This window comes from Synchiropus splendidus, chromosome 12, assembly GCF_027744825.2.
Source record: "Synchiropus splendidus isolate RoL2022-P1 chromosome 12, RoL_Sspl_1.0, whole genome shotgun sequence".
Taxonomy (NCBI): domain Eukaryota; kingdom Metazoa; phylum Chordata; class Actinopteri; order Syngnathiformes; family Callionymidae; genus Synchiropus; species Synchiropus splendidus.
The window spans coordinates 11,700,516-11,714,450 of record NC_071345.1 but is presented as its reverse complement, the minus strand read 5'-3'; the positions used below and the strand labels follow the sequence as shown (position 1 = coordinate 11,714,450).

The 13,935-nt window shown below is 42.8% G+C and overlaps 1 protein-coding gene across 2 annotated transcripts in view; it reads right to left on the bottom strand.

The window, feature by feature from the left end:
- Positions 1-13,563, bottom strand: part of g6fl (g6f-like) — a 28,217-nt gene extending 14,654 nt beyond the window's left edge. The window contains exons 1-6 of one of the 2 annotated variants that reach the window (XM_053881329.1): positions 13,434-13,563; positions 13,020-13,352; positions 10,026-10,283; positions 9,814-9,849; positions 9,074-9,403; positions 4,300-4,551 (exon numbers count right to left, since the gene is read on the bottom strand). In XM_053881329.1, the coding sequence (XP_053737304.1) occupies positions 4,300-4,551; positions 9,074-9,403; positions 9,814-9,849; positions 10,026-10,283; positions 13,020-13,352; positions 13,434-13,506 (1,282 nt within the window). In that variant the 5' untranslated portion in view covers positions 13,507-13,563. The remainder of the gene's footprint in view (positions 1-4,299; positions 4,552-9,073; positions 9,404-9,813; positions 9,850-10,025; positions 10,284-13,019; positions 13,353-13,433) is intronic. The other variant, XM_053881330.1, reaches the window with a different exon arrangement.
- Positions 13,564-13,935: the final 372 nt, after the last annotated feature.

Here is a 13,935-nt window from a genome sequence, read left to right as displayed (position 1 = left end):
CCCGAGGAGAGCCGGCTCTGAGTAAAGGATCGACGGCAGTGTCTAGATAATGCAAGCCTAACTGAAAGTTGTTGAAAGAGTTGTTTCAAATTGGCTTTAACAGTTAAAAAAAAATGCTTTTAATAGTATGGGTTACAACCATTTTTAGGGACTGCAAAGGAAGATAACAATACATCATACTCAATAGAGGGAACTAGAGAATAAATATATATGGAGATGAGTGAGCTAAATGATGAATACATACACAGAGACTAGGATACATGTGGAAATAAATCGGGAAACGGAAGCATAAATTGTTTTTTGAGACTGCATTTATATGTTTATTTTATGTATGACTGCACAGCCCCTTGTGTGGCAAACTGCAGACATGTTAAAAAGAACTTCTGTGTTCTTATCCAGATAAATTCAGTTATTTTATCAAATATTGATGATTACTCTGTTGAATTGAAACTATATCAACAAAATGAATTATTTAAGACATAACACTGGGGCTCCTATTAATATTTTTTAAATTATATCTAACATTTATTAGTGCTTACCTTAGGGCAACAAGGTAAACAGTGTTGAAATGGCTGCAAGTTCAATGCAACCGTTAAAAAAAATCTGTAAACAATGCAGCAGGACAAGTCTTTCACTCTCTGCTTTTTCATTCTGCTGGTGTTACAGCTACGGCATCATAGCGCATCAGGATGAGTTCTGGTTGGTGGCTCGCTGATGCATCGAGGGTAGGAGCAGTGAAGCTCATCTACACGATAGGATCCATTCAACTGTCACTTCTCCCTGCGCTCCCCCACAGCTACTGATACACTCATCCTGAATAATTTAGTTTTTTCTGAGGAACGAGATGTCCTGCAGTCCTGCCGACTTACATTCCAATATCTGCTGGGTGGCTTTTTCTATGTGAGGTCAGATGAAGCCAAGCATTCATTCTCTGCTCTCAAGTTATTTTAAAGAAGAAGAACGCCTTTTACATGTCATCCTCTCTGTTAAATTGATTGTCTTGCGCTGAATCTCCAACTGTGCTCTCCTCCTCCTAGCTCCACTTCCTCAAAACCTCCAAAAGGAATGAGAGCAGGCTGTGAGGATAAGGCGATAACAGCCCCAGAGGCAAGGTCAGAAACCACAGCACGTTTCAGAAAAGTGATCACCGCCTTTTTTTTCTCATGTATAATGTGACATTAAATCAGTATTTCAAGATTAGTCCAAACCTCAATTTCCATTTCCTGGTTTTTACTATTAATATAAGCCGTGGGTGATGTTGGGATGCATGTAATTACAGTCAGTAGGTTCATTAAAATGCTCTGTCTCTCAGTGACGCCACTGAGTTTGTCTCGATAGAGATGAAGCCAATGGAAATATTTGAGTTGAGAAATGCGATCAAAGAACATTTTTAATGAACCTCTTTCCAATCGCCATCCAACCTCCCTGCAAACCCATCTGTCGCTCACTCATTCAACTATTCAAAGTGGATCTGAAATAAGGTGAAACACTTTAAAAATCCCCAAACCATTTCCTCGGGTGATTGCAGATCAGACAGTCCTCCCTTCACTGCGTGCCTCACATCTTCTCATATTTGTTGTGCAGATCTACAAAGCATACACAGCTGCGGAGTTTTAATTGCTGCAGTGCATTCTGGGCTTTGCAGATGGACTTACTTTGGGTGTTGTCTATGTCCGGCAGGATAATATTGAGTGATTTCATCTCACTCCGGCCTGGCAGATTCTTTTAGTCAGAGCTGGCTGACTAAGAAGATGAGGAAGACAATGACCTTCTGGTGACAGTGTTACCTCGACAGTCCTGCGAAGCTTAATAGCAGGAAGATGAGGAGAGATTATGGGTCTGTTTGCTCATGCTTAAAAATGTACAAAGTCATTTATGGAGAAACCATTCAATGGTTCAAATCCCCTGTTAGTACTTTTTTTGCTCCAATGAATCTGGGGTGTTTACACGCAATGTGAGGTTTTAGGGCAGGATAAAATGCAAAGCACAGGTCGATCTCTTGCCTTGTTTCCTTCAGGGGTGTGGTTGCTATCATCCATAGCTGCTGTGATTATAGTCAGGAGGCGACAACCCATCATTGAAAGACGATGCAGAAGACTTTTATGTGCCGAAGTCTTATTTTTATGGTCACCTAACTATGTTCACGACATGATTGACTGTATAGTGCTTCTCAGACCTAAGGAAAATCCAAAAAAGGCAGTTTCTGGTTCTATCAGGTCTTTTAGTGGCGCAACCAGATCAGTGAGTCATGTATACCTGCGACCGCTTTGAACTCCTCTTTGTGTTGTTGAAATGTCAATGTCCCATCCTCACTCCCATGGCGTAATATATTGACATTGGGCAAGTGGACGTGTGCGTCCTACACTGACCAAAATGTTTTGATGGACTAAACGAACGTTTTCCTTCTGTAGCATTTCAGACAGGGTGCTGTGGATCGCACGTTCCGCTAGGCAGCATGGAGCATCGCACGCGGGCGCATGGTGCATCTTGCACGGGGGAGAGAACGTTTTTTTAAAAACATATTTTACTTTAATCTTGCTCTAGGCGCAGGTGTGTATTGAGCGTTCCGGAGGTGCGGGAATGTGCGACTTGCTATGTACTGTATAACCCCTTATGTGGCTCTCCTCCTCAGTGACTGTACTGAAAGTCACCGTGACTAAAACTCTAATGTTTTTTAAGATGTCTTAAATAGCAACTGACACGCTATTGAACACAGCATGAGTGGAGTGCCATCCCATAACTTACCCTAATGCCATCCTCTGTATTTTTTTTCACGTGTCGCGCTGCCAATGCAACAACATGCTACACTGAAGACTGCCTTTTTCGTTTGTATAGGACACAAAAGGCAACTTTCCCAACGTCAATATATGACACCATGGAAGTGATGATGTGATGCCCAAACCTTGTAGCTAAATTTGCCATGCAACTGGTGACAAGTTAGGTGACTTATTTGTGTGGCGGGTTTCTGTGAGAAGCTGCCGTCATCTGCAGACCGATGTATGTGGCGAGGCTCCACCTCCAGGCGGTCACTGAGTCATGTGCAAAACCATTATGCAAATAAGGTGATGAAGTAATTTAGCAACCTTAGCGACCTCTTGGACTGCCAGTAGCAACCGTCCTCACAGAGGAGTTGGTCACACGACCCAAAACTTCCTGCAACTCCCACTCCAATATTGTAGCACGGCGGATTGTGACACGTTATCACCGCTCTACGTTGATTTCACATATAAATATGTTGCCTTCGCCAATAATGCCGTGTTATTAAGTTGAATTTATGACCTTGCATCTATCCAAACTCATGATCAGTGTTTGTTAGTAGTGTTGTTTTACAATGTTTGCACTATTTTAGCACAGTACATGGCCTATATTCCGAGGTTCAAGCCCCAGAGTGAATGTCTGTGGGGCTCACACTATTTTGTACACAATACTCTGAATTAGTTGAAGTTCATGCAGTGTTATCTCCTTAAATGTTGTATATATTTTTAGGTTTTCCATTTTCTTGTTCAGTTTTCTGACATGCCGGGTTTGTTCTGACCCTAGACGGCTTCAGAGAACACAGAACCAGACATCCAGTTTTCTTAACATCTGTTGTCTTGACAGGAAATCTGCTCATTTTCTGACACTTAACTGCCAAACAAGAGCAACGCTTTTACACCGTGTCCTCCTCACCGCATACAGATGGAAGAAAATATTTCAGCAGATATTGTGTGATTGACTCAAACATGTTGTTCCTGCAGATGTTAACCTGCCCAATAGGAGGCACAAACTGTGTTGCATGCCGGTTTGTATTGCTCGCAACAAGAAGCAGCATCACAAGTTTTCACTCCTTCCCAAGCAAAAACTTCTCTTCCCCTCCACCTGTCATCCAAGTATGGACGAATAGTCTGGCTAGTCGAATAGGCGATGTCATTCATTTTGGTCATACATTAAGAGTATTTAAGATAGACATGTTGATGCTGCAGATGTTAACCTGCCCAATAGGAGGCACAAACTGTGTTGCGTGCCGGTTTGGATTGCTTGCAACCACAAGGTCCCCAGTCCATCCAGCCCACTTGCAGCTCTAAATAGAATGTGTTCGTAATCTAAAGAGTGGGAATCAAAACCACAACTTTCTGAAAAAAAATTAGCTTTTTTGCGTGATGAGTTGAAGTTCAAATTGGATAAGCGTGAACGTTGTTGTGTTGCAGGAGGTGAGTGTTGTAATACATTTGTGTATGGTTGAATTCATATTCCATTTAAGCACAAGCACATCAGTTATTGCTCTAATTTTGTTCAGTCATGACATGTTTCCTGTCTTACCTTTAGGGGGCAGTGCGACCGTGTGTGTTGCGGACACAGTCTGTCTGTTCTTCAGCACCAAGGTGCAGGTGTAGTTTCCAGCTGTTAGTGGGTTGATGGGTAATGGCACGGAGATCTGGACTTTTCCAGGAACGGCAAACATTTCCAGCTTGTAGCTCGTGTTTTGATGCTCCCAGCGGACGTCGTAGACCTGAGAGCGCTGAGAGTAGAGGCAGTAAAGGTTCAGCCTGGAAGCCGCTGGTTTGACTACAACTGAGCATGCAAGCGCCGAGAGGAAAGCAGACATTAAGGACGGGCCTCACATCGAGGATGAGTAAGTGAAATAGACAGGTGAAAAGACAAGCCAAGGGTGAGAAAGGGAGTTAAAGGGTAAAGAGTGAATACAGAAAAGGCCAAGGACAGATAAAGAGTAATGGGGGGGAAACAGAGAACAATTCAGAGAGGGGTCAAAATAATATATATTCATTAAAGTGATTTGCTGCTAATGTATTGGCCGACTGTGACGGATGCTTAGTGTCTCATCAAACTCAAATGAGAATCCATCTGGGTGTAATCAAGGCCCTCACAGTCGCGCACCCCTCCTGCCGCCCGTGCACGCACACACAAACACAACCATTTCCCCGTTGATTAGTGTGATCGGCGCGTGCCGCCTACAGTCTTCGTGGGAGGGCAGCAGGTATAATCATACCTCACAATGAGGTGGGGTAAAAATATATGAGCATGATGATTTGTGCGCGTGAGGGATGCAGACGTGTGCGGCAGGATGGCAGTGACAGATCGGCTGCTCTTGTCTGGGCAGCTGTGATGGATGCCGCTGGGACTGTGATTAGTAAACTCTTCCAACGCTGCCATGACAGCCGTGTTTGGGCTTTTGAGTGCTGGCTAGTGAAAATCCAGAGTGCCGCCTGAATTTCAGCCGCAGAGCTATGAGCACAGGGTTCAAATAGTGATGGCTTGTTTGGCTGAGAAAGCCTGGTTCAGCGCAGAGGACATGGTTTTCTAGCTGCTACACAGGGTGTGCTAACATGTTGGGAAGCAGGGAAGCTCTGTTCGAGTCTTGCACTTTGACCTTCGTCGCCATCTGCTTGTGAAGCTGACGACTGTTGGAGGGGGACAGCCAGGCTTTTAGCAAGGAGGGCGTCTGGGCGTCTGCAAAACATGAAAAAATGGATGCCCGATTCGCGACCGTATCTTGGCCACAAGATGCCGCCATATACCAGCGTACTTTTTTCATGTTTTGCAGACACCCAGACGCCCTCCTAGCTAAAAGCCTGGGCACAGCGATATAGCAACCAGGATCATGGACCAGTGTTAGATCAGAGTGCGCTTGGATGAAGGACTCTAATATGATGCAACGCTGTGTAATTACTGGGGCACCTCAGGGTAGCGTTCTCTCACCCTTTTGACAGTGAATATTTATGGCTTCATACTGTGGCATTTAGATGAAGAATTCCACCATCTTCTGCGCCACTACTGATGACAAGGTGGAGAACCGGAAAACAGCCTCTGCTTATTTAAGTTTGCTTGCAACTCAATCTCACTCTCAAGGCTTCAAATATTGACAATAGTGTGACAATTTTGTGTTCAAAATTGACGTCTAAGTCATCCTTCCGCATTGCATGTTGATGTGTAGGTGTTTCAGTCAAATGTCTCTGCTCCCTCGTGACATCTCAAAAGGAGGAGATGAGGTTAGGACCCATGTGGGGTGAGGATTATGAGCTCTTCACATCCTTATCTTAGATGTCAGTTGGATTATATTTAGTGCCTTCCGTGGCTCTATGTGAGTGAAATGAGTGTCATTTGAGGTGCTAATATATACCGATCAACATAAGTGATTATTCAGTGCTATCACTGGCGTGCATAAGTCTGCTTGAAAAATAGTTCAATAATATAACTAGTCTGTAATATAATTACAGTCAGAATTCAGTGATATCACTTGTTCTATCTATTTTTTTTGAACACCTGAAAACCCCACAAATTTCATGAAGCCACCACAGTTTGCCCCCTGCCCTTAAGGATGAGAATGACACAATTTATGTATATATTTTTTTCATCTGTTCACCTGCTTAAGGCCGCATGATTAATAGAATTCAGTGTTTTGACACCACCACTGAATACAACACAGTAAAAACCTCTTTATGTCTTCGACAAGCTTCTTTCTAGAGGTAGAGTGAGGTTATCAAAAAATGTTGGTAACCAGACCCAACGTGAAGTTCTTTTACCGCAACCACTTGGAAGTAATAGATAAAGTGCGCAGTAAAAAAACAGACCGTAGAGTTGGTGAACCACAAGAGCTCCCTATAAATAGCAGAATTCATCGCAGCAAGAGTAACGTTTCTTCGACCCTCCAGTCCGTGCAGCTGTGGCAGATGAGTGGGCAGCATATGTGATTATGCAGATGTACAGATCAACAGGGTTTCCAGGGTCCATCCCAATGCTGTCTGCCACTCAAATGTAGCCTGCGTGTTTCCATAAATAACATTGTCTAAGTCGTTCTTAAGTGAACACCAAGATGCTCACATGAATGCATAATACAATTTTGTGATCTACCACTGCATTGGGAAGCGAGTACAACGAGAGGTGCCGACGACTCGGATTGAATTGTGACATTGTGGTTGCCCGGCAACCAGAGGAGCTCTGGCACAAAAGTGCACAGCTGGTGGGCAGTTGATTGTCAAGAAATAGTTTTAATTTTCTCGAGCAGTGACAACAAAACAAGGTGTTGTGTGAAGCTGTCGACTTATTATTGATTTGCCAAGTACGTTGCATCAGGCAGAGGTGATGAAGTACTTGTGTATTCCTGTACTTTAGAGCTTAGTTTCAAGACTTCTACTCTTAATTTGTCCCAAATTCAACTCGAATAAGAGCACAAAAACAACATTTCTTCTGTGACTTGCGTTTCCCCGTCCACCTCAGCCAAGTTTGATGCATCCCAAAAATAATTCTGAGCCCGAGTCTAAACGTAAGCTCTCATCCTCTCCCAGGCCTGACTAATGGTGACCTTGCTCCCGCTGGAGATTCCCGAAATAACTCCAAAGGTGGGTGAATTATTGACATCCTTACAAGAAGCAGCATCACAAGTTTTCACTCCTTCCCAAGCAAAAACTTCTCTTCCCCTCCGCCTGTCATCCAAGTATGGACGAATAGTCTGGCTAGTCTAATAGGCGATGCCATTCATTTTGGTCATACATTAACAGTATTTCAGATAGAGAGGCGTCAGGACGTCCTGGGGCACCCTAAACTGAAAAACATAAGAAATTGGACTCCTCTTTTTACAGACTCCTGTCTGTATAGTGTCCTCACTGTAGTACTATCATTCTGGTTTTCATGAAAAGGGTGTTTATTCTCAGTAATTTGTTAAATTAGATCAGGTGGCCTTTATATTAGCCAATTCTCATTCCTTTGTGGCGCTATAGTGGGCGAAAGCTCGCGGTTATCCACATCTGACTGGCGACATTTTTATCTAGTGTCAAATAAAAGAGAAGTTAAAAAGTCTTCATTTGACTCTGAAATAAGGAGAGTAATAGAGACAAAAAGTTTCCTTCAAAATTTCCCAATGGGGCACCCGGACACAGGTATAAGGCGGCCATTGCACCATATATGTTCGCCAAATACAAACTTGGGACAACCTGTCTCAAAATGCTAACTAAAAGCCTTATCTGAATATTTGTGGTCCTTAAAGATGGAAATGTGATTCATGTTGTCATCACTTCACTGGGATGGACTGTACAATTGCTCAAGACCCAATCACTCACCATAATGTCAAATCCTGTATCCACTGGTTTCAATCGAGGTCAACTTAGAAATAAAATCCTAAAAACCTACAAGCCAGAATGTGTCTTTTCCACTCTAAATCTTTTTTTTTGTGCCCCACTGCTGCAATTGCCATTGTGCTCAGTGGGTACAGTATATGCCTGTATGACTGATGATTCTGAGCCATCTATTCTGATGTTTATCACTCCATGTAGTCCATTCTCAACATCTTCGGGATATGTAATTGAAATCCACTCATTCTTTTTCATGCTATCTTTCTGACAGCTAGACGCGGAAGATCGCATAAAAATGTTCCAATATACTGCGCCATTTTAACCCCTTGTGAAGACGTATTGTGCATTTATTAACTTCTATGACGGTAGATGAAACAAAATATGACCTTGGAATTTTTTTAAGCCCCATTTTATCAGCCTACTTTTCCCACTCACACATCATTTGGGCATTTTTTTAACAGCCAAGTGCAACTTTCATCCCAAATGTGTATGTGAGCGTGTGAGTGAGACACAGAGTTTGTTTTTAAAAAACAATCTCTGCGTGGGAAGTGGAGTTAGCAGCTATTAGAGTACTTCACAACTTTCAATGAGACACTTGTCTCCAGTCAGATGGAGGATATTTGAAGTCTCTGTTACACCGGGAAACGGCACCAGCACATGATTAGCTTCAACTAGTGTCGGCATCTCATAGGTTCTCAAAAGCTTTGGCAGTTTTTGGCAACAATATGCGCTTTCATTTCCACACCATCTAGAGTGAAGATCCCTGTGTAGCAGCTTTGGGTGGTGTTTCCTAATTTTCCCATCCTTTTCGCATGCTCCTGATGATCTGATGTAGGTCATCATTTATAATTCACTTCCAGTGCATGACAGTGTTCCCTATGAGTCTCAGGGTCATCCGGAACTTACACTTGTCTCATAAATTCTCTCCTTGCTGGCCTTGATTTATATTCTCCTCATTCTCCCTCTCCTCTACCTGACCCTGCACAGTAAGTTTCAGTGTTTCTTACCTTTCAACACGCTGAGTGTGGTTGTCCACCTGTAAGCCTTGTCATCCAGGAACACCTCGCACATGTAGAGTCCCCCAGTGGCCAGATCGGGGTTGAGAAGAAAGGAGAAGCTACCGGCCTCTGCGTTGTAAGGTGGGCCAGCAAGCTGAACCCTTTCCATGTTGGAGACATTGGCTTTCCTCCAGCGGTTGTAACTGAACAATCTTGTCATGGTGTTCCTCCCAGCAGTGTCCGGTGGTTGCCAGTACAGATAGACGTAGTCTCCTTTTAATGCTGGACATATGATGATGAAGGGGGTCTGATAGAGAGCAGCCTGGGAGAACTGCAGTCCTGTTAGGAATAAAAATTAACTCTACACATTTGACAGCCGTGAGCTGACCTGGCTTTTTGGGTGCAAGACGCTAGAGAAAATGGGCAGGTTGCCAGCTCAACACAGCACAGACACTCCCACCAAACATAGTCTCTGAATTAGTACTGATTTGTAATCAAAATAAGTTAATGTATTTATCTCATTTAGTTCCGGACAGCCAAATGTCTCTCGCTCTCTCAAGTAAATATTTGGTGCACAACAAAGAGACTGAGACGGCAAGTGCAGAGGGAGTAAACAGTATGGAAATGAAGATAGAAGAAGAATTCTCAGACAACAATAGAGGATTACTTCCTTTTATGCGCAGAGTTACTCATTCAGACTTCTGCTGCAGCTGATTAGCAAACTGCTGACTGAGAGCTTCCACACTTACCATTTTCGACATGGCTGAACGAGGCCACTTTGTCTTCTGAGAAGGGATGGGAAGCAGGAAATGGTTTGGGACAATGGTCAAGGCCAAGAAAAATAAACAGTGATAATGACAGGAAAAATACGTCATGTTTTAGCTATCAATTTAGTCATTCGTCTTTATGTGCTCTTTGATTTTGTAGCGTGTTTAATCTGTCAGCGTGTTTTGAAGCTCACCGGCGATATCCACAGCAATTTTGAAGAGAGAGTCGATGGAGTAAGCTCTTGATATTACGTTACAGATGTAGACGCCTTCGTCCGTGATGTCCACCCACGGGAGTTTGGCTATAGTTCTTCCTGACTCCATCTCACTTTTCAGGGTCAGACCGCCGGGGGAAATCCAAGTGACCTGGCTGAGAGCGAAGTTGGGTTCGAATTCTGCCATCAGTTGAAGGGTGCTGGTCTGAGGAATAGGCATGGACGGGATGACCGTGACTGCAGATGAGGAGAACAGAAGTGCTGTAACGCAGGTCATTACTGGGCCCAGGTAACTGTAATGAATAAATCAATATTGTATCTTGAGGATTCTTGATTTAAAGCCTGTTTCCAGCGTGTGGTCTGAAACTTCAAACTGAAAAGTCAACTTTTAGGCAACATTTTTGCGGTTTGAAAAGTTTGGGTCTACAACAAAAGTCTGAGGTCGGAGGAAAATCACCTTCTCTCATAATAGTAATACATTTTGCCTCTCTGCGATACCATGCTAACACGGACAATTCTATCACTGAGGCACAAGTCTATCCTGTTTTTGTGCTTTAGTAGCAAGGAGGAGAGGAGAAAGATGATGGGATCAGCTGTAAAGATGGAGACACAGATCCTATTCACTTGATGACCTGGTTTCAATGCGTATTCAGTCCAGTGGTTGACATTTGCTGGGTAACAGAACGTGGGCTGGCTGACCCTGTACAAACAAACACTTATTCCTGGCTAGTATTGTTCGGTTGAAAAAAAAAATCTTGACACTGAGTTGCAAAACTGGGAGAGCTACGATATATGTAAAAGGCAAGATGGAACAGTAAGTTGTTTTAAATACTTCAGCACATGTGGCTATGGCAAGTAATAAGATCCTTCCATGTGAAAGCATGGCAACGTGGTGAAGTCTCAAAGGCATCCAGGGACCTTATTCCAGTTTCCTTGGTAGCAGTAATGCCCACCGAATGCAGTTGCCTTGTGTGCATGGCCACGCCTTATTCAGGCCACATAAATATCTGAACATTTATATACTGTTAAAAAAAGCCTGGGTCAACCAATCACACCCTTTGATACATTATGGAAGTATGTGCTGCTTGGCATTTTCAGGCCATTGCTGATCCACCCAGACACAACACGACAAAAAATAAAATCCAGCTAAAGACAGAAAATAGAAGTATAGGAGTAGGAATCGTAAAACCCTACAACCTGAAAATGTAGAGAAGATTACAATTTATACACATACATGACACAAAAATACATTTATAGGTTACTAGATGGACTCTCTATCTTGCTCTCTTGGTTATTTTCCTTCTCCTGCCTTTGATTCTGGTGTGGAACTGAGCTGAAGAATAATGAGTTTTCTGAAGTGACAGTTGAAGTGCTGGTTCAAGGTGAAGATGCAGCTCCAATGTTTTTTTTTTGTTTTCATCCTCAACTTACTGAAAATCAACTGGCTGCATCTTAGAATGCTCAGTCATACCTGTCAGAGAAGCCTGAGATATCAGAAACCACAAGATTGATTGGAAAAAGAAGTACATTTTTATTAAAACTATGTTTTCAGATGTAATGGGTTTTTCTCTTATCGCTGTCTCTCAGACTTTCCATCATTGTAACACAAAGTGGAAAATTGCAAAGTGACATTTGGTCAGAGCCTTGTTATGTGACTTGAATTTATTTGACATTTTCAGCCTTCAAAGCAAAACAGTTTATTTTGAGTTCCTTAAATGCAAGAAGGAAATTAGTTTTTACTGTGTTGCCATGTTGGCCATGGTTGTCGAGCGTTTGAGGGAAAGCAATGAGTGCGAGGTGTTGGCACCTTGTCATTTATTCTTTTTATAGTTCCCTTAAATGTGATGTATAGTCACTGCCAAGTAGTTATGGTGCCTTAAACCATTGTTTTTTAACCTTTTTTAAGCCCCGGCAAACTTCGTTCATTGAAAAAATCCTGAGGCACACCACCAAAGGAACCTGAGCCAAAGTGCAAATGTGCTGAGTCGACAGTCCTGTTTTCAATTTTTGAAAAATTGTTGCTACTGACTCCGGCTATTTTGGCAATGCTATTTGCAGAATGTAATTGAAAATGAGGAAACGTATTTGTTTAAAATGTCTCCAGAAAGGGGTCAGCAATATGGAAAAACATGATTTATTCATTTTGCTATATCGATTTTATCACAGTTTCTTTTGCGTGATTTTATCTAGTTGAGAGATTATTTGCCTCACCTTCATAAGAGCAATAGCGCTTTATTTCTTCCCATTTTTAAACAACTATTTGGTCCTGCATTTAGTTTTTAGCTAACTTTTATACCAAGCTTTGATGGTCTACGGGTGTCAATAAAGTTTTGAAGTGAAATGTCATGTTAGTGAGAGTCTCCGTGGGAAGAGGAGCACCATGCTGCAAGTGACGGACGAATCAAAGCATCAGCATAGATCTATAGTGTATAGAAAGAATGTGACTGAATCCATGTAATCTCCTCACATAGGCAGCTCCTCAACACGGTCTCATTGTTGATGATTCAATGTCATCATATCGCTCACCTCTATCTTCAGACAAATTAAGTGAAATTGGATAATTTCCCACAGCACACCTGACAGTCTCTCACGGCACTCTAGTGTGCCCCGGCATACCGGTTGAAAAACATTGGCTGCCAACAATCGCTGCTCTCAAATGGTTGAGTCTAACTCTATGAAGGACTTGGGTCAGTAGGAAGAAGACAGAACCCTCACATCAATCATAAGGGAAAGATTATGGATTTGAAATGTCTCATGTTTCTGTAGTGGGGGGGGAAAGGGTCTTATAGACATTTAAGGCTTTTCAGGTTTCAGATAAAATAACACATTTTTAAATTCTACAAGTGGTGGAGACAGGTTTAGAAGCTGGAAAACTTATCAGCGAGTCTGAGTAGAAACAGACAAGTTGAGGCGTTTCATGGTGAAATCTGTTCACCCAGAACACCACGGGGCAGTCGGGGAGAAGCGGCCTACCTGTAAGAAGCTGCAGGAGGATCACTCTCTCCTTCACTTTCCTCTGCTGCCGCTTCACCAAACAGGAGTAGAGGCCCTCATCACCTTCCACTGGGATGAAACTCAGAGAAAAATCCTTGCTCTCCTGAAAATCAGGATCGTTCATTGCCATGGAATTTTTTGAAGCCACACCTGAAAACTCCTTTAACTCAGTGGCCGAGAGAACCAGTTTCCATTGTTTGTCATTTGTGGATCTGAACATCCAGTTCACGGCGAAGCCACCCTTCTCTTTTGCTCTACGGCAACCCAGGATCGTTCGCTCACCTACTCTCCCCACTGTGACTTCATGCCAATCTAGGGAAGCGAAGAAAAGAACATTAGTATCATCCCTTTTCAGGTTTTACAAGAGCTAGGTTCAATTTAATTCTGAAGTACCCCTGGTATGTGAAAGATGAGAATCCAACGTTGCGGCAGGGAGAATCAAACAGAGCAGAAAAACCAACTTCATGGCGAAAAGAGACACTCTCACGGCACCAGCTGTCTCCTGGACCTGGCAAACCGTCTTCAGAACATGAAATAATGTTCTCGCACTTGCAACACAACTGCTGCCTGACTGACAAGCCGGTGTATTTGCTGTTCATCTTTGTGCCCCGCAGGATGTCAGACAGCCGCCAGTGGCACAATCAGCAGGAAACAACTGCCATGATTGCATCAATGTTTGTGTGCGAGAACCTGATAGGACATATACCGACATATGAATTTTATTTTTATTTTTGGGGAGCTGGAAGTGGTTTTTAATTTGAACAGTGTCTGCACACCTGATCATATTATGCTTACAAGTAGTATTTTTATCAATAGTATTTTTAGCCCTTTTAAACTCAATGTAATGGTTTATTTAACGCAATAAGATTTACATGTTTATCTACATCTACAATGG